This window comes from Bubalus bubalis, chromosome 4 (assembly GCF_019923935.1).
Source record: "Bubalus bubalis isolate 160015118507 breed Murrah chromosome 4, NDDB_SH_1, whole genome shotgun sequence".
Classification (NCBI taxonomy): Eukaryota; Metazoa; Chordata; class Mammalia; order Artiodactyla; family Bovidae; genus Bubalus; species Bubalus bubalis.
In genome coordinates, this window is record NC_059160.1 from 57,239,780 (window position 1) to 57,261,474 (window position 21,695).

The window sequence follows — 21,695 nt, forward strand, 5'->3', positions numbered from 1 at the left end:
AATCAACTACACTTCAATTAAACAACAAAAAAATATGCTGATTAAAGAAATCAAAGGTCACACAAACAGGCAAAGAGATAAACCATGTTCATGGACTGGAAGAAGCCATATAGTCAAAATGACTATACTACCCTGAGGCAATCTACAGAGTCAATGCAAGCCCCTTCAAGATACCCATGGCATTTCTTACAGAAGTAGAACAAAATAAATCTTAAGATTTGTATGGAGACACAAAAGACCCTAAATAGCCAAAGCAATCTTGAAAAAGAAAAATGGAGCTGGAGGAATCACGCTCCCTGGCTTCTGACTATACCACAAAGCCATAGTCCCCAAAACAGTATGGTATTGGCACAAAAATAGAAAGACAGATCAATGGAACAGGCTAGAAAGACCAGAAATAAACCCCTGAACCTATGGTCAATTAACCTATGGCAAAAAAGACTATACAGTGAAGGAAAGATAATCTCTTCAATAAATGGTGCTGGGAAAACTGGACAGCTACATGTAAAAAAATGAAATTATAACATTCTCTAACACCTTATACAAAAAACAAACAAAATGGATTAAAAACCTAAATGTGAAACTGGACAGTACAAAATTCTTAGATGAAAAAACACAGGCTGAACACTGACATAAATTGCAGCAGTTATCTTTTTCAATCTGTCTCCCAGAGTAATGGAAATACAAAACAAAATAAACAAATGGGACCTAGTTCAACTCAAAAGCTTTCACACAGCAAGTTCAGTTCAGCCTGGTTGCTCAGTCGTGTCCAACTCTTCATGGCCCCGTGGACTGCAGGACGCCAGGCTTCCCTGTCCATCACCAACTCCCTGAGCTTATTCAAACTAATGTCCATTGAGTCTGTGATGCCATCCAACCATCTCATCCTCTGTCATCCCCTTCTCTTCCTGCACCTTCAATCATTCCCACCATCAGGGTCTTTTCAAATGAGTCAATTCTTCGCATCAGGTGGCCAAAGTATTGAGTTTTAGCTTCAGCATCAGTCCTTCCAATGAACACTCAGGACTGATCTCAATTAGGATGGACTGCTTGGATCTCCTTGAAGTCCAAGGGACTCTCGAGTCTTCTCAATCAACACAGTTCAAAAGCATCAATTCTTCAGTGCTCAGCTTTCTTTATAGTCCAACTCTCACATCCATACATGACTACTGGAAAAACCAAAGCTTTGACTAGACGGAACTTTGTTGGCAAAGTAATGTTTCTGCTTTTTAATATGCTATCTAGGTTGGTCATAACTTTTCTTTCAATGAGCAAGCATCTTTTTACTTTCATGGCTGCAGTCACCATCTGATGTGATTTTGGAACCCCAAAAATGAAATCTCTTACTGTTTCCATTATTTTCCCATCTATTTGGCATGAAGTGATGGGACCAGATGCCATGATCTTAGTTTGCTGAATGTTGAGCTTTAAGCCAACTTTTTCACTCTCCTCTTTCACTTTCATCAAGAGGCTCTTTATTTCTTCGCTTTCTGCTATAAGGGTTGTGTCATCTGCATTTCTGAGGTTATTGATATTTCTCCCAGCAATCTTTATTCCAGCTTGTGCTTCATCCAGGCCAGCATTTCTCATGATGTACTCTGCATATAAGTTAAATAACAGGGTGACAATATACAGCCTTGATGTACTCCTTTCCTGATTTAGAACCAGTCTGTTGTTCCATGTCCAGTTCCAACTGTTGCCTCTTGACCTGCATACAGATCTCTCAGGAGGCAGGTCAGGTGGTCTGGTATTCCCATCTCTTGAAGAATTTTCCAGTTTGTTGTGATCCACACAGTCAAAGGCTTTGGCATAGTCAATAAAGCATATGTTTTTCTGGAACTCTCTCATTTTTTCAATGATCCAACAGATGTTGGCAATTTGATCTCTGGTTCCTCTGCCTTTTCTAAATCCAGCTTGAACATATGGAAGGTCATGGTTCACATACTGTTAAAGCCTGGCTTGGAGGATTTTGAACATTACTTTGCCAGCAAGTGAGATGAATGCAATTGTGCAGTAGTTTGAACATTCTTTGGCATTGCCTTTCTTTGGGATTGGAATAAAAACTGACCTTTTCCAGTCCTGTGACCACTGCTGAGTTTTCCAAATTTGCTGGCATATTGAGTGCAGCACTTTCACAGCATCATCTTTTAGGATTTGAAATAGCTCAACTGGAATTCTGTCACCTCCACTACCTTTCTTTGTTTGTAGTGATGCTTCCTAAGGCCCACTTGACTTCACATTCCAGGATGTCTGGCTCTAGGTCAGTGATCACACCATTGTGATTATCTGGGTCATGAAGATCTTTTTTGTGTAATTTTTCTGTGTATTCTTGCCACCTCTTCTTACTATCTTCTGCTTCTGTTAGGTCCATACCATTTCTGTCCTTTATTGTGCCCATCTTTGCATGAAATGTTCCCTTGGTATCTCTAATTTTCTTGAAGAGATCTCTAGTCTTTCCTATTCTATTGTTTTCCTCTATTTCTTTGCATTGATCACTGAGGAAGGCTGTCTTATCTCTCCTTGCTATTCTTTAGAACTCTGCATTCAAATGGGTATATCTTTCCTTTGCCTTTTGCTTCTCTTCTTTTCCCAGCTATTTGTAAGCCCTCCTCAGACAACCATTTTATCTTCTTGCATTTCTTTTTCGTTTTCTTGCACAGCAAAGGGAACCATAAACAAGCTAAAAGAAAAAACATGGAATGGGGAAAAGTATTTGCAATTGATGTAACAAGGAATTAATTTCCAAAATATACAAAAGACTAGCTCAATATCAAAAAATAAACAACTTGATCAAAAAAAAAAAAGGGCAGATGGCCTAAACAAACGTTTCTTCAAAAAAGATATAGATGGAACAGGCACATGAAAATAGTTCAACATCACTAATTATTAGAGAAACGCAAATCAAAACTACAGTGAGGAATCATCTCACACCAGTCAGAATGACCATCATCAAAATGCCTACAAATAATAAATTACTGGAGAGGATGTGGAGAAAAGAGAATCCTCCTACACCATTGCTGGGAATGTAAATTGGTGCAGTCACTATGGAAAAAGCATGGAAGTTCCCTAAAAAACTAAAAGTTACCATATGATCCAGCAATCCCACTCCTGGGCATTTATTGGGAAATATAAGAACTAATACAAAAAGATACATGCACCCCAATGTTCACAGCAGCAATATTTACAATAGCTAAGACATGGAAGCAACCTAGATGTTCATCCACAGATGAATGGATAAAAATTATATGATACACACACACACACACACACACACACACAGGAATATTACTTGGCTACAAAAAAAAAAGAATGAAATAATGCCATTTGCAGCAACATGGATTTTTTATTTTCCTTTTTGGGTGGAGAGAGGCATACCGCATGGCTTGTGCAATGTTAGTTCCCCAACCAGGGATCAAACCCAGGCCCACAGCAGTGAAAGCACAGAGTGCTAACACTGGACCACCAGAGAATTCCCTGTGACAACATGGATAAACACAGAGATTATCATACTAAGTGAAGTCAGACAAAGACAAGCATCTTATGGTATCGCTTATATGTAAACTCTAAAAAATGATACATATGAGCTTATTTACAAAACCAAAACAGACTTACAGACACAGCAAACTTAATGGTTACCAAAAGGGAAAGGGATAATAGGATTAACAGATATACACTACTATACAGAAAATAAACAACAGGACAGGGAGCTACATTCAGTATCTTGCAATAACCTCCTATGTGATGGAAAAAGTGTATCTATGTGTGTGTGTATACCTACTGAATCACTTTGCTGTACACCTGAAACTAATGCAATATTGTAAATGAATGATACTCAAGTTTAAAAAAAAAAAAAAAGAATAGAAAAAGAAAAAAACACCCTGATCTCACTCTCCACCCTCCACCCTGCATTACCTGAAGCAACTGGAAGCCACAGGGCAAGGTGCCCATTGACTTGGTCTACACAAGGCACCACCAGTCACACAACAGGGCAGGCAGAGGGAGGAAAGTCTGGGGCACAAACAGAAGACAGCGAGCCCGTATTAAAGGGATTTGCACTTAATTTTCTTGAAGGGGGAATCTGAGACATTGGCAACTGAAATATCCATGGGGGGTGGAGACACTTGAATGTTAGTATTATTCCAAAAAAGACTTCAATTCTTTTACTTCATTTATTTTTTTCTTAAATGATAGTCTATGATAAATTTGGGTAAATGAACCCAATGAAAATTATGTCTGGTTAGTTCATTAAGAAGTCATGGAAGTGAGTTTTCTCAAGACATACCAGATTTTCTGCTGAAATACTTGGAATATTGCTAGTGCATATAATGTTTGGATATCATGGGGCAGAAGACCGGCTTAGATGGAGAACACATGGCCAAATTCTCAGAAATCAGTGAAAATTCATACTTGGACCCCAAGCAGCATTGCTCCTAAGCTATTTCTGAAAAGAAATAAAAATTTGATAAGTGGGCTAGCCACCAGAGTTCTTTTTCCACAGAACTGGAATACCATGACCATGTTCATAAGTCTGTATGGAAGGCCCCCCCCACTTTTTTTTTTAAAGACATTAAGTTTTTCAGTTCTCTTTTTATATAACTATTCACTAAGTATGTTTCCTATGAAAATTAAGCAACCTGACAGTTATAAACATATTTCTTAAAATTTGGTAACCAGCCATCACAGGCCCTCAGAGTCTTCCTGAACCTAGGCTCCATCAGCCTCTTCCACACTCCATCCAGCTGGCCCCAGCAACTGGGTCCTGCTTCCCAGAGAAAGGGAATTTCATTAGGTCTACTGCCCAATCACCATTCTGCATCCTGTGAGATTCCATTTAGTACTCAAGAGCCAGGACTTATTTTTGCAGTGGAATTAACCCAAAGACTTTGGTGCTGACCTGGGAAATGCCAGTTCCACTTAACTGCTTCCTGTCTTCATCTCAAGTCAATCCTCTGACCAAAAGCTCACTCTGTACTCACCACAGCTCCATTTCACTTAGAGTTGGTAGTGCAAAGATGATTATTCCCAGCTCAACATAGTGTACTCTGTATGTCACTCATAAATAATCATAGCTACAAATTATCATCCAAACAGTTTCTGTTTTTCTCTCCAAAACCCAGGAGACCTATGTTTGTAAAAGCTGCATGGGCATTTTAACTTTCCAAGCATGATTAATGACTGGTGATGTAAAGACTTACACACACCAGATTGAAATAGAGATTCTCTATTTGACAGCTCTAGGAGGGTTACCCCAGCCGAAGGTGGCAGTGCAGCCACTGAGGTCTACAGACAGCCAAGGAGCTGTTACTTCACAAGCCCAAAGGCACTAACATGCATCTTGCAAGTCCTACCATTTAGGAAAGCTTGGAGTGATGTCTCAGTACTGAGATTAAGAGTGAACCGACATGGAGCCACTCTTAAGAACCAAAGTCAGTTCACAACATGGTAATAAAAGCCATTCAGGTGCTTCTCTGGTGGTCTACTGGTTAAGAATCTGCCTGCCAATGCAGAGGACGCGGGTTCGAGCCCTGGTCCAGGAAGATCCCACACGCAGCAGAGCAACTGATCTAGTGCTCTACAGCACGCAACTACTGCAGCCCGTGCACCTAGAGCCCACGCGTGGCAACAAGAGAAGCCACCCAATGAGAAGTCCATGCCCTGCAACTAGTGAAAATCCCGCACAGCGACGGAGATCTAGTGCAGCCAAAAATAAATAAAAACACATAAATCTTTAAAAAAGAAAAGCCATTCAAAGCTATCCATAGTCAATACTCAGCTGTCCTCTGGATATCTCGGTGCCTCAATCAAATCCCCAAAAGCTGCTCCCTGGGAGGTCTGCAGTTCTCCTCCTTGTTGCCTCTTGTCAGAAAGACAGGTGAGCAGGGAAGCCGAGATGCCCCCAAGTAAGAAGCAATATCAGGGCTTCCCAGGCAGCACTAGGGGTAAAGAACCTGCCTGCTAACACAGGAGACATAAGGGACTGAGGTTCGATCCCTGGGTCAGGAAGATCCCCTGGAGGAGAGCATGGCAACCCACTCCAGTATTCTTGCTTGGAGGATCCCCAGGTACAGAGGAGCCTGGTGGGCTACAGTTCATAGGATTGCAGAGTCAGACACAACTGAGACAACTTATCTCACACATACAAGAAGCTGTTTTCTGACCTCTGACAGGCTGATTTCTCTCCACTCCTTAAAAATACAGTTTTCTGAGATAAAAACAAAAACCAAAAAGCCCAATATGCTAGTGTTGAGTCAGGCAGTATTGAGAACTAAATTCAGGGACTAGTATCAAAGACCAGAAATAAGACTCTCTTAAAACAAGGGAGGGGAGACTTCCCAGGGATCCAGTAGTTAAGAATCCACCTTGCAATGCAGGGTATGCAGGTTCAACCCTTTGTCAGGGAACTAGGATCCCACATACCTCAGAGCAACTAAGCCACAACTAAGACCTAAGGCAACCAAATAAATAACTTTTTTTTAACAAAGGAAGGGGTTGAATTTCTTCTCATGTAATAATGAACTTCAGAGATAAATAATACAGGGCTGGAATAGCAGCTCCACAATTATCATCAAAATCCCAAGTTCCTTCTGTATTTCTATTCTGCCATCCTTAGCTAGGGGCATCCATCTGCAAAGTCACCTCATGAGCACAATAGCTGCCAGAGCATCATTCAGCATATCCACATTTCAGACAGAAAAAAAGATGGTAAGGACCAAAGGGCTCCTGCCTCACAACTGAGTAAGGCAATCTTTCAGGAGCTTTCCTGGAAGTTTCACCCTACAAGTTCTGCTAACATCTGCTAACATCTCTGCTTAATCCACCACCCCAAGATAAGCAGCTGGAAAATACATCTATTGTAGATTTTAGCTGAGCACACTGAAGCTGGCAAGAATACAGGAGTTGTTAGGAAAAGGGAGAGACTGAATATTAGGATGGCCACTGACAGTATCTACCACAATGGTAACGTCACAGTGCTAGGTAAAAAGTGAAAGAAGCAGATACAGGTGAAATGCCTAGACAGAGAAATCAGTGACTGGAGAAGGAAATGACAATAATCCAGCCTTGGCAGAGTCGTTCTGTAAGCTAGCCATCAAATCCAAGCAGGAAACATCCCCCTGAGCTGTGTTAATATGCACACCAAACGTCTGTGGCTGCTGAGGTCATTCCATTCCTGAGAGAGTCACGACAGAGCATGTGTAGAGAGCACACTGCAGAAGCAGACATCACAGGCACAGCCAGCTGTAGCTCAAGAGTGAGACTGGCAACGGGTTGGTTGGCCATCCAGGGCGAGAGCTGAGGGTACAAGCTCTCAACCACAGCTGTACTCTAGAGTCACCTGGGGAACTTTCAAAAATATGGATGCCTGGGTCCCATCTCTGGGGATTTTGAGTTAACAAGGTCTGGAGTGAGACCTGGGTTTGAGGTTTTATACAGCAAAGTATGATAAGTTTCTGCAACCAGTCCATTCTAAAGGAGATCAGTCCTGGGTGTTCATTGGAAGGACTGATGCTAAAGCTGAAATTCCAATACTTTGGCCACCTCATGTGAAGCGTTGACTCATTGGAAAAGACCCTGATGCTGGGAGGGATTGGGGGCAGGAGAAGGGGACGACAGAAGATGAGATAGCTGGATGGCATCACCGATTTTATGGATGTGAGTTTGAGTGAACTCCGGGAGTTGGTGATGGACAGGGAGTCCTGGCGTGCTGCAACTCATGGGGTCGCAAAGAGTCGGACACGACTGAGCGACTGAACTGAACTGACTGATGGTAAGTTTCACTCCTGTAGACCAGGTCCTCCAGATCCCCTGAGAAGCTGGGCAGCCCACTGAGAAGTTCCCCACATTTGAGGCTCCCTTGGAAGTAGTGCCTTGAGAAGATTAAACAATTTGCTGAAGGCCACACAGCTGGGACGGTAGGACAGCCAGGATCTGAACTTGGATCCCTTTGACAGGTCAAAGCAAAGCCGCTGGCTCAAGGTCTTTTTTCCAATCTCAATCCCAATCCTCCACCACTTGATGGGTGCAGGAATATCCCAGAAAGGCTGGAACAGCTTTCCTGCTGAGCAAGGTCTGTCTCAGGGAGCTAACAGCCACGAGGACAGATTCACCAGGAGGGAGAGAAAGATATCTGGAGAGAGGCATGCTCTACAGAGCAAAAGCCACACAATCCCAGTCTGCAAACCAAGGAAGTGTGGGCAGCAAAGGAAGAGGGGTGGCAACCGGGACAAAAGATGACTAACACTGCTGAGACCTGTGTCAGATGTCTGACATATTTTTCAAACCTCACAAAAACCTGTCACTTAAATGCTGTGGTCCCTAGTGACAAAGGAGGAAACTGAGGCTCTGAGAGTTGACACCTTTTCAAATGAAAGGAAAAAGAAACAGAAACGAAATCAAGATGGCAGAAGAAACATAAGTGTCCACTACCCTAGGGCTGCTGCTAATTTGAAATGAACCCCCTAAAAGCTTCAAAGTAGAATCAGGTTTCTCCACGGAGCAGGTCACAGTGGGGCCACCACCTATCTTGCCAAGTGCTGGCAAATCCAAAGCCACTCCCCACCTCCCAACCTCTGCTGTTCCTTCGGCCTCATCAGAACAGCCCCTGATGCTTTTTCAAAGAGCCGTCCCTACAGGCACAGGGATGGATTGCCAGGATAGCAAAGGGGCAGAGGGGGAAGCTCTTCAGGAGTAGGGACTACCTCCGATATCATCTCTGGGAGCTCAGGACTCAAGACCAATCATGCACAACCTCTGAGTGAATGAGTGAAATGAACAATGAATGAAGTGCAGAGCTGAAATGCTGCTCCTGGATCCTCCAGCCCAGGGGCTGTGGAGGAGGCTGATGACTGACCAAGACCACAGCTCTACCCCTTGGTTGTGGGCTCTGGTGACTTGACCTCTCTGCACCTGTTTCCACATCTAGAAAACATGTAACACCTTACAGCCTTGTCGTTAGGATTTAATTAAATAATGTGTGAAAAATGCCAGCATGGGGCCTGACACATAAAAGGCCCTAAAAAACAACAGTAGCTCCTTTTTCCTTCCTCCTAGAAAGGATTTATGTCTCAGAGAGTCATTTGATAAAGTGCAGCAAATAAATCAGAAATGAGAAATACAGACCTCCTAAGTCTTCCCCAGCTGCTGAACTGCACACTGACCCTAGCCTGCTTTTCATCTCCCATGAACCCAAGAGGATCCACTCACAGCTGAAACACTCAATGTGTAGTTTAGTGAGTCTGGGTATTTCCATAAAGAAAAGAAAATCAGGTTTAGATTCCATCCCTGGCCTTAACTTCTGGGGGATGTAATTCTTCCCCTTTATTCTAGGACTGTAGCGTCTGCAAATGCACTCAACTACTGTGAAGATAGGGAACTTCCCTGGTGGCCCAAATAGTAAAGTATCTGCCTGCAATGCAGGAGACCTGGGTTCAATCCCTGGGTCAGGAAACTCCCCTAGAGAAGGGAATGGAAACCCACTCCAGTATTCTTGCCTGGAGAATTCCATGGACAGAGGAGCCTGGCAGGCTATAGTCCATGGGGTTGCACTCACTCACTGGATGCTTCCCGGTCAATCAGATGCTCAGAAACACCAAACCCAAAGTCAGGTATAGAATGCTCTCTCAAGATACTCATTCTAGTCCTGGTGATGAGAAATTACAGAGAAATTTTCTTTCACTTCCATGTGGTTAAGTAGTTCTGAGGGCCTGACGTCAAAATGAATTTACAATGAACATGAGCAAGTCATTTTCTTGAATCATAACTGAAATGAAGATGTCCCAAGTCTTGTTCTAGTCACAATGTCATCTGACTCAGCAGTAAGTTCCTGCTGATGTCAAGTTGACTTCAAAGGCCTGGTCTCTAATGAGCCCCATGGCATGCAAATTCTTCTGCTCCTGCCCTGTAGTCTTGGGCTTCCCTGGTAGCTCACATAGTAGCTCACATAGCTCCTGCAATGCAGGAGACCCGGGTTTGATCCCCGGACTGGGAAGATCCCTGAAGAAGGGAATGAACCCACTCCAATATTCTTGCCCAGAGAATTCCATGGACAGAGGAGCCCAGCAGGCCACAGTCCATGGAGTCACAAAGAGTCAGACATGACTCAACAACTAACACTTTCACTTTCATATCTATAGTCTGAAGGATAGGGGTTACAAGCAAGGGAATCCATTCAAGTGACCATCTTCAGAGACTAAGAGTTCTTAGAATATCATTTCTCCTTCTCTAAAAGTTGGTAAGTAAATTATAATAACAACACAGAACATATGTTGAATAGATCACCATACTTGCCAACTGAAACACTCCAGGGATATGTTTATTCATTTTATATAATCTGGAAGCAAATCTTTTTTATCCAAGTAAAATTTTACTTTCGCCTAACGATGCTTCACAGTAAAGTGCCAAATTAAAACAGGAAGATAAAATGCTGGTGATGTGATACATCTTAACTTGACAGCCTCATGACATCCTAGTGCAGAGGGAGAGCAAAGAGCGCACTATGGGCATGAGGGTATACGAGAATTCCAATCACTCAGCAAAGAGGCGCTCAGGCACCAACTGAAGCTGGGCTTACAGCAGACTGGAATGAAACACCTGGCAGACCCGGCTTTTGTGGAGTTTGTGATGTAATGGGGGCTCCATTAAGCAAACAGTACAGGGCAATAAAATCCATGACAGAGAAAAGAGGGGGCTACAGGAGGACAGGGGAGCCTTCAGCAGAAGGGTTATCTCAAGGAAAAAGACAAGGAGGAATCAGGAACAAAAACCAGGTTGGGGAGGGGCAGTGTGGAAGTGAGAATAGCTACAAAAGCTACAGAAGCAAGAGAACACAGCAGGTCCAGGGTTTTAAAGAGAAGTGACACGATAAGATGAGCAGTCTAGAAAGATCACTCAGAGGCAGGACTGCTGGGAAAGAGCACAACTAGGGAAGTGCTGAAGAGACCCAAATAACATCAAGGAATGTGCAGTGAGCACTTTATTGGTCCAAGCACTGATACAGTAAGTACTTCATGAACATTCTTATTAGATCCTTACAACAACCCTGAGGAGGAACTTCTACAGATGAGACAACTGCTGGTCTTTTATTCTCATTTCCCCAATTTTCCCCAAAAACTAAAATGTGTTTGTTGCCTTCGCTGCTGCTTAAAACAGTACAAGGCACAGTAGATATTCAAGGCATAGAGGATAAGCCAGGTGACTGAATGAACCAATAAAGCAATCTTACCCGAGACCACACTGAGTGAAGGACCCCACGCCCACTGCACTTACCACACTAGGTTGCAATTGTTAGTCTCTGCTGGTCCTTCTCCATCTCGTATGCTGGTCCCTCAGCTCACCAACCTCCAGACTGTGCCGAGCTCAGAACAGGGCTTTCTTCTGTCTTATCTACATCCATTTCATTGCATCTCGTCCTATGGTTTTAAATACCATCAATTGGCTGATGACTCTCAGCTTTTTATCTCCATCAGAGACTTCCCCCCATGAACTCTAGACCTTTTTTTTCGGTGGGGGGTAGGGATGGGGGAGGAGGATGGAGTGTAGCCCAAGGGATCTTAGTTTACCAGTTAGGATCAAAGCCCTAGTTCACCAACTAGGGCTCACAGCAGTGAAAGCTGGACCACCAGGGAATTCCCTCCAGACCCTTTTCTTCAATCACTTACTCAGCATCTCCACTTGGCTGCCTAACACTCACCTCGAACTTATTTTGTCTGAAAGTCAGCTCCTTTCTCTGCCTTCTCATCTCAGTCAAATGGCAACTATATTCTTCCAGTTGCTCAAGTCAGAGGCCAACACCTTGGTATTTTTCTTGACTTGTCCCTCTCAAACCTTTATCTGCTCCATCAGCAACTCTTATTAACACTTACCTTTAAAATATATCCAGAATTCAGCTTGTCACAGCCTCTACTGCTGCCACCCCAGTCTGGCCGCCTTTATTGTGCCCAAATTATTGTAAAAGCTTCTCAGTGGCCTCCCCAATTCCCTCCCTGCTTTTTTGATTCTCAACTGCCACATTTATGTCCAATGCCTCCACTGTTCACAGTCCTATGCTGGCTCCTGTCTCAGGCGAGACGTCCTCGCCCTGGCCTGGGAGACCCCCTGAAGAGCTGGCTGCATCTCCTACTGTGCTCCCAGCTCTGTCTTCTCTGGCCACAGTGGCCCCCTTGCCTTTGCTGGAGCAGACCAAGCCATCCCAATGTCAAGCCTTCGTACTTGCTGTATCCTCACTTGGGGACACTCTCCAGACACCTGCCTGACTCACTACCTCACCTTTGAGGTCTCAACTCAAGTGCCACCCTCTGAATAAGCAGCCCCCCTGTAACTGCAACCCTCCTTCTCCCTACTCACATACAAGCTAATCACTAAATTTGACTTTTTGTCTGTCTCTCCTGAGCCCCCAACTGCAGGAGGGCAAGGACTCTACTTGGCTCACTGTTATATCCCCAATACTAACAAAATTGCGAAGCACAGGGCAGATCTCAACAAATATAAACTGAATGGAAGAAGGAATGAATGAATTCTCTTCTTTACAGGATCTTCTCTGTGCTGGCCACACTGGGCATCAGAGACAAACTGAAGAGACAGAAAATTTCAATAGAACTGCATTACACCCGATAAGGCACAGAGGCTGATGGCTTTAATTTGAAGAATCTCCCATATGTGTTTTTTGATCAAAAAAGAACAAGCAAGGAGTCTGAAATAATCTGAAAATGCTTTTCAAAAATATTTTAGGAATTTTATTATAAAATTTTTAATTCATGTATTAAAATGTATACCAAGGCAAAAAAATCATGTAAGCATATCACAAATACAAAAGTTTTCAAAACATACAAAACATATCCAATGTAAAACACACACACACACACACACACACACACAAAATACAATGTATTTCCAATTAAAAAACAATAATAATAAAGCAAGGAGAAATGTTTGAAAAATGCTCATCCAAAAGTAAAAAACAAAACCCTCCCCTTGACTGGCCACTTAAGCTTGAAAGGCTCTTCTTCTTCCCCCATGTTACCTGGTCTTTCTTGTTATTTTTCTTTTTATTTGTAAGATAAGGGCCAATCAAGGCATTTTTAAAGGCATATCTGTTGCTATACTTTCATAGTCAAGTGACTTAATTCCAAAAGTTGTAACTTATACTCTGAGCTATAAACAGAGAGTTCCTAAACACTGTATGTACATCAAATTATGATTTGGGTACTCTACACAAAACATGCCACTACAGAAATTTTCTTTTTATGAAATTGAGATTTTCACATCACATTTGCTTAAGTCATAGTAAGTCCATAATCAGTTTCTCAACCCACCATAAAACCAAGAAAACAAAAACAAATCTAATCAAAGTATTTTATTCACTCTACTTATGGTTCCCTCAAGTGCTAAATATGAACATCTAATCTAAAATACATCTGGAGTGGTCTATCCCCCTACCCGCCCCACATCTACTAATATGCACCAACAACAGAAACTGGCTCAATGCTTGCCTACTATTAAAGCTGATATTCACTTGATTTAGTTCTTGTTGCAGCAACAAAAATTTTTGAATTTTGTCTTTTTATGTAAGAACCACACCTATTACTAACACTTAACAATATATTTCAGGGAAAATGTTTGGATTTAAGCTGCAAATAAAATTCCTAATCAGGAGGTCAAAAAAGCTAGTTACTGATATTACTGATATGCTTTTCCCTGTCAAAAACTATCTGGCAGCATCCATGTTTGCTGTGCATTAGGAGACTTTGACCTCTGCACTGACAAGATCAACTTTACACCTGGGCTGCAGTTAGTCACCCCACACACTCACTGGATTATACTGAAAGGCAGTTTCCCAGGACAGTCCCAGCTGCTTGGCCACCATCTAAACCTCCTGATGAAGAACACAGGCCTAAGGATGCTGACACAGGAAGTGTGTGACATGAAGTCTGAGGGTCAGGCCACTGTCATCCAGTAGCTGGAGCAGACCAACGAGGATCTGAAGACCAGGACAGCTAAGCTGGAGAAGCAATACCTCGCCCTAGAGGCGGGTCTGGAAGCCCTCAGTTTGGGCGAAAATGACGTCGGATATGAAAGGACTGTACAGGCCAAGTCCATCCGGACATCCCCGATGGGAGAGGGTGGTATGCTGGCGCTTGCTCCTGAGGAGGCCCCACCAGTGGGCCCCCACCCTTGACCGCACATGGAGAATCAGTGGAGCTGCCCTTGCCTTCAGGACCTCAGACCAAGTTCTGCTCAGAAATCTCTTTGGTCGTGTCTCCAAGGCGAGTATCAGTTCAGCCTGATGGACAGCCATCCCTCCAGCCTCCACCGCCTGCATTCCTTCCCTGGTCTGACAGTCACAGACAGGCCAGAGATGCCAGTGCTTCACTTATTTGGGAAAAAATTGAAGAGCCATCCATAGATTCACCCAAAAGCCATCCAACCTCAGAAAACTCAAAAAAGACCTGAGAGCCTGTGAAGTTGAAGCGGGGAAAGTTTACCAAGTGTCCTCAAAAGAGCACATTTAGCCTTTCAAAGATAACATGGAACAATTTCTTATTCAAGCTAAAATTGACCAAGAAGCAGAGAAGAACTCACTGACAGAGACTCATAAGTGCTTTTTGGAGACCACAGCCTATTTCTTCATGAGACCAAAAATTGGAGAGAAGGAAGTGTCCCCAAACGTTTTCTTCAGTATCTGGCATGAATTTGAGGAACTGTTTTCTAAATATACTGTCAAGGAAAGGCAGAAACCCATTTCTGGCACCATCACAAAGACCAAGGCTAAGGAAGTTGTCAAGTTACTAAGCAACAAAAGGTCTCAAAGCAGTTGGAATATCCATGTCTAGCCTTCACTTAGATATGAAAGATATACAACATGCTGTGGTGAACTTAGACAATTCTGTGGTTGACCTGAAGACCCTTCAAGCTCTCTATGAGAATAGATATGCACAGTCAGTTGAACTGGAAAAAACTGAAAAGCATATTCAGTCCTCCAAAGACAAGGAAAACGCCAAGTCTCTGGACAAACCTGAGCAGTTCCTTTATGAACTGTCACTAATCCTCAACTTTCAGAGTGAGTCTTTTGCATCCTGTTTCAGTCCACATTTTCAGAAACCATTTGCTCAATTCGGTGCAAACTGGAGCTGCTACAGAAGTTGTGTGAGACATTAAAACATGGCTCAAGGGTTATGCAGGTTTTGGGTTTGGTTCTTGCCTTTGGCAACTACATGAACGGTGGAAATAAAACTTGGGGACAGGCAGACTGTTTTGAATTAGATATTCTCCCAAAGCTGAAAGATGTTAAAAGCAATGACAATAGCAGAAGCCTGTTGTCACATATCGTGTCATATTATATTCGCAATTTTGATGAGGACGCTGGGAAAGAACAGTGTGTGTTTCCACTGCCCGAATCCCAGGACCTCTTTCAGGCCTAGCAGATGAAGTGTGAAGATTTTCAAAAAGACCTCAGAAAACTCAAGCAAGACCTGAGAGCCTGTGAAGTTAAAGCGGGGAAAGTTTACAAAGTGTCCTCAAAAGAGCACATTTAGCCTTTCAAAGATAACATGGAACAATTTGTCATTCAAGCTAAAATTGACCAAGAAGCAGAGAAGAACTCACTGACAGAGACTCATAAGTGTTTTTTGGAGACTACAGCCTGTTTCTTCATGAGACCAAAAATTGGAGAGAAGGAAGTGTCCCCATTTTCTTCAGTATCTGGCATGAATTCAGCTCTGACTTTAAAGACTTTTGGAAGAAAGAGAACAAATTTATTCTACAAGAAAGAGTAAAACAAACTGAAGAGGTGTGTAGGCAGAAAAAGGGAAAATCACTCTATAAAATAAAATCAAGACATGACTCTGGAATTAAAGCAAAAATAAGCATGAAAACCTGACCAATGAAAAGCAGAACAAAAATGAGTCACTGCAGCTGCTTCCATCGTCCTGTCTCCTTTAGTCCCTCCATGTGTATATGAACTTCAATGATATAATGGGGCATTTAACAGAGATTGCTGTGTGCAATACTATATTTAGTGTTTCTATTTTAATTTTTCTAGGATGTTAATTTATATGAAAATAAAATACATAAAGAAAAAAAAGAAAAACTATCTTTTCTAATTTCTTTTTTTAATTAACTTTTGAGGGACAGAAAGGAGGAGGAAGAGAAGGGAAGGAAAACAGACTGGCTGGGAGATTAAAGGTGACATCTTCCAGTCACAATGACTCTTCCAGTATGGTGTAGAAAATCAGAGAATTCTCTTGAAATTCGCTAAGAGAACAGCACTGGCAATGCCATTCGTCTACAAGTAAATGGAATTTAGAAGAAAATTATTATTATTATTAACTATTTTCTATATCTTAGAAGAAGTCTGTTGTTAAAACTTATGATTTAAATTAGCTCCTCCTCAATTATTCCAATTTACTAACATTTAAATGTGGAACAATTACTTTTAAGAAAAGAGAGAAAGTGAGGATTAAGAAAGGTTAAGTTCAGCCAAGCAGGAAGTCTGGTACGTAAAAAACCAGACAGAGCAGGAGAGGCCCAGTCCAGCGACTGACAGAGTCCAGGTCCAGCCTGGGGCTGCCACAAGCTAAGGAAAAAAGGTAGACCGACAAAATCTACTCTCTACTGTATGCATAACATTTGCTTCACAGAGAGAACTTTGAAACCTAAGACTCACTTATCAAGTGAATTAAAGAAAATTTTGCAAACTGTGCACATAGACATAATATTTTGAAAGCAAATTTTAAGGGGTGCAAATAGGCTCAGAGATTATATACCCCCTTGGGGTGTGGTTCAGAAAGCAGGCTACCACCACCCTGAGGCATGGCCTGCACCAATGATAGTATTACAATATATATATTTCCTTCCAATTATTTTCATTATGTCAACCAATTTGCAGCAAGGGAGAATTTTACCAATGGTATAACTAGGTACATATTTACATTTTCATTTGCATCTTAAGGACAAACTGTTAAAAATGATGGTGATTATGAAAAACAAGATTAAAGGCATGTTCATTTGGGAAAAATTACATTAATATTATTCATCCAACCACAAACACTTTTGTAATGAATGCAATACTACAAAACAATTCACAGCTTTATAAAAGTTAAAGTACAGAGTTTCATTAGGATTTTTTTCCAATTCAAAATTAAAAGGGGTCAACTTACATCACCACTTAACTATTTTACTCTAAAATCTTTAGAATATATAAAATACCAAGATTATCAACAGTCACATATGTTTTGAAGTCAGGGGACACATGTATTTTCTTAAGATTGGTTCCGTTTGTGTAGAAGGTCTGTGAGGATTCCCCAGTGACAACATTCCACCACTGTGCAGAGAAAAACAAAATTCTTATTAGGCTGGTAATTACAGTGTGAGACAATCTGCAGTGCCAACAGGATCCTTCACCCCCGCCCCTCCTACTCCCAAATTTAAGCTAATGCCAGGAAAGATGTCTATAGATAGTTTAATGCTAAATACAGTATCAACCCAGTCTGCCTTTCATGATTAGCCCTGGTGAGTGCCTCACAGCAACCCCACACCTAACTAACCCCCCCTTGTATGGCAAAATGGAGAAAAACACAACCTACTCAAAACTGCAGACACAGGCTACCTAGAGCCCATTACAGCCACAGCTGGACTGAATTCTGTCTGCATGTCCTCAGTAGAATGGCAAGAACAATCCTCTATGTAGTCAAGTAGTCCTGACTACTCATAATAGGAGCTGCAGAACAGAATAGGTTCTCTCTACTGAATCCTTTCACTTGGAGTGATTCAAGAGCCCATGACCAAATTTTTTATTTGGGCTTCCCTAGTGGCTCAGTGGTAAAGAATCTGACTGCCAATGCAAAAGACACAGGTTAGATCCTTAATACAGGAAGACCCCACATGCCTTGGAGCAACGAAGCCACACCTCTTGAGCCTGTGCTCTGAGGCATAGGAGCCACAACTACTGAGCCCACGTGTCATAGAGCTGGTGCTCTGCAGCAAGAGAAACCACAGCAATGAGAAGCCCATGCGTTGCAATTAGAGAGTAGCCCCTGCTCACCACAACTAGAGAAAAGCCTGTGCAACAACGAAGACCTAGCACAGCCAAAAATAAAAACATAATTTGTTTTAAAAAGTCTATACATGTATTTGCCAAATAAATACTGAACATTCAACTGCAGGAGGTACTCGGACCAAGTCCTTCCTTTCTCCTCCCAACTGTTGAGCTGGCTAAGATTATAATAATATTTATATTCTATTACCAAATGGAGATCATGATGCTTTACCTATATATCACAGCTAAGGCAAGAGACCATGTACATGAACAACTTCTGAAAAGGCCTCAGGTACATCAAGATTCTGATAATTATAAATGCAATGGTCACTTCTGTATCCGTGGCAATGCCCAGTATTCTGCCTTGCTCGTGTGACTGGATCAACTATTCATGTTCACTATTGGTCATGCTAACTGGTAAAAGCATACCTGTGGACTTAAGTAAAGCAACATGTACTACCTTGAAATTTTCCAGAACTAACAATTTTGCACTATAAAACAGCAGTGTAATCAAGACTGCAGACGACAGCCACTAAAGGCAAATCATAGAGATCAGCTGGTCCAAGGAAGCCAGGGCTGAGAGAGAAGAAAGGCGTTGTCACTGTGGATGACACTGCTAGCAGGTGGCAGAAGGGGAACAGATATCTGGTTTCCCCTTTGTGCACCCATACCCTTCCCACTATTAAACCTCTCTGCTTGGAAAAACTACCCCACAGTCATTAATGTGACCATGGATGAAAACACAATATTAAACAGGACTCTCTTTTTGGCCATACCACACAGCATGTGGGACCCTTAGTTCCCTAACCAGTGATTTAATCTATGCCCCCCTGCAGTGGAAGCACGGAGTCTTAACCACTTAAACAGGACTTACGCAGGGGACTTCTAGGGCAGTGCAACTGCTCTGCATAATACTACAATGGTGGACATGTCATTATACATTCATCAAAATTCACAGAATGTACAATACCAAGAGTGAATCCTAACAGAAATTATGGACTTTAGTGATAATGAACATTCATCAGTTATAACAAATGTACCCTCTGGTGGAGGATGTTGATAGTGGGGAGGCTTATATGTGGAGGTGGTGGGGTATATGAGAACTCTGTACTTTTCAACCAACTTTACTGCGAAACTAAATTTGCTCTAAGAAATAATTTTTTTTTAGAAATAGCAGGTAAAGGAAAGGATACATTGGGAATTGGGGACTAACAGGTACAAACTACTATATATAAAATAGATAAGCAATAAGGACCTACTGTTACAGCACAGAGAATTATATTCAACACCTATATTATAAATATATATATAACTGAACCATTTTGCTGTACAACTGAAACACTAAATCAACTATACTTCACTTTTTTAAAAACAGAAAAAAATAGCTAACATTTACTCAGGTACACAATGTGCCACCATGTATATGTACTTTACATGTATTAACTCCTTTAACCCTCCCAACCCTATGAGGTAGGTATGATTATTATACCAATTTTATAGATGAGAAATCATCTTATGCAAGATCACAAATCTAATGAGTGGCAGAGCTAGGCTCTGAATTCAGGCAGTCTGCCCCAAGGTTCATTCTCCTGAACTTAATATTCTGTTGCCTCTAAGTAATGGCAAACCTGTACTTATCACCATGTATTTAATATTTCAAATCAGCCATTCTCCTCATGAGTATAACTTACGGTGGATTTCTTGCCTTTCTAACAGGATGTACTCTGTGGTATAACACAAGTAAATCACATTATTTTTAACTTATAAATAGAAATAATTTTAAAAGTTAAGAGCTTTTTAGCTACTGGATACACACTTTATCTTACTGACATTCAATTTATATAGCTTGGGTTATAAACAGACTCAAAAGGCCTATTTTCTTGGGTACTACAGCAGCTATTTCTTTTTACTTTTTAATTTGCTTTGTGCTTTTGCACAGTCTCATTAACATGCTGGGTAGACTCAGGCTGGGCTATATCATAATCAGTTTAACCATGCTGGTAACCAAACCAGAAGAAAGAATAGCCTGTCACTGAAATATACAGACTGAATACATAGGCTATAGGTTCTTTCACGCTCAAGACATAACTCTACAGACGTTGATTCTGCTGTTTATCTCGTGCTTCTCTAGGAACGCTGGCTATCTAGTCACTGATCTCTATTCTATCTTGTAAGCCAGACTCACAATTCTGTGACAGTCTTCTATGGGGCCCAGAGCATCAAAAGACAGGGTATCTAGAAGCTCAATGTCAAAGCTGAGCAGTTAAGTTTTTCACCAGTTAATACAGCTAAAGACTCCCAGCTTCAAACACAAAAACAGCAATGCTGCTCCCCTAAGAATTATCCTCGGAGCAGTTTCTCTCTACACTCAAGGAGGACAAGGGGTAACAGTATCTCAATCCCCCAATAACTAAATAAAGGTGTGCCTTTCTTTGCTGCTACTGTTTAGTCACTGAGTCAGGCCCATGACCCCATGGGCCTTTATTTAGGTACAGGCTAATGCAACATTTTGTGAACTACAGTGTACTTTCAATGTAAACTTGTAAAATGAATCACAACACACATCCTCTCATAGAGCTAAAAACTGCCCTCTGACTTCTCTTTTTTACAAGCTAGAGTATTCATTAAATAAAATTGCATTTATATAGGTGCCATATATCCAAAAACTTCAATTCAGTCATTCAGATATTTTTGAACATCTATACTGTGCTAATTTTCAAATTACACCACAACTGCACTCATTTCACATGCTAGTAAATGCTCAAAATTCTCCAAGCGAGGCTTCAACAGTACATGAACCGAGAACTTCCAGATGTTAAAGATGAATTTAGAAAAGGCAGAGGAACCAGATATCAAATGGCCAACATCCGTTGGATCATAAAAAGAAGCAAGAGAATTCCAGAAAAACATCTACTTCTGCTTCATTGACTACACTAAAGCCTTTGACTGAATGGATCACAACAAACTGGGGAAAATTATTAAAGGGATGGGAATACCAGACCACCTTACCTGCCTCCTGAAAAATCTATATACAGGTCAAGAAGCAACAGTTAGAACCTGACATGGAACAACGGTCTGGTTCCAAATTGGGTAAGGAGTACATCAAGGCTGTATGTTTTCACCGTGATTATTTAACTTTATAAGCAGAATACATCATGCAAAATGCCAAACTGGATGAAGCACAAGCTGGAATCAAGACTGCTGGGAGAAATAGAAGATATGCGGATGACATCACCCTTATGGTAGAAAGAGAAGAGGAACTAAAGAGCCTCTTGATTAAAGTGAAAGAGGAGAGAAAAAGCTTGCTTAAAACTCAAAATTCAAAAAATGATGATCATGAGATCCGGTCCCATCATTTAATGGCAAATAGCAAGCAGATGGGCAAACAATGGAAACAGTGAGAGAATTTATTTTTTTGAGCTCCAAAATCACTGCAGATGGTGACTGCAGCCATGAAATTGAAAGACGCTTGCTCCTTGGAAGAAAAGCTATGACCAACCTAGACAGCATATTAAAAAGCAGAGACGTTACTTTGCCAACAAAGGTCCGTCTAGTCAAAGCTATAGTTTTTCCAGTCATGTATGGATGTTGAGAGTTGGGCCATAAAGAAGGCTGAGCATTGACGAACTGATGCTTTTTAATTGTGGTGTTAGAGAAAACTCTTCAG

At 41.6% G+C, this 21,695-nt stretch overlaps 1 protein-coding gene and 1 pseudogene across 6 annotated transcripts in view; one reads left to right on the forward strand and one right to left on the reverse strand.

Annotated features, from left to right (window-relative positions):
* Nucleotides 1-5,890: 5,890 nt before the first annotated feature.
* LOC123333375 lies at nucleotides 5,891-15,871 on the forward strand (annotated as a pseudogene).
* APAF1 (apoptotic peptidase activating factor 1) overlaps nucleotides 12,703-21,695 on the reverse strand; it is a 100,721-nt gene continuing 91,728 nt past the window's right edge. For all 6 annotated transcript variants that reach the window (XM_044941458.2, XM_044941460.2, XM_044941459.2 and 3 more), the window contains one exon: nucleotides 12,703-17,314. In XM_044941458.2, coding sequence (XP_044797393.1) covers nucleotides 17,168-17,314 — 147 coding nt within the window. In that variant the 3' untranslated portion in view covers nucleotides 12,703-17,167. The remainder of the gene's footprint in view (nucleotides 17,315-21,695) is intronic.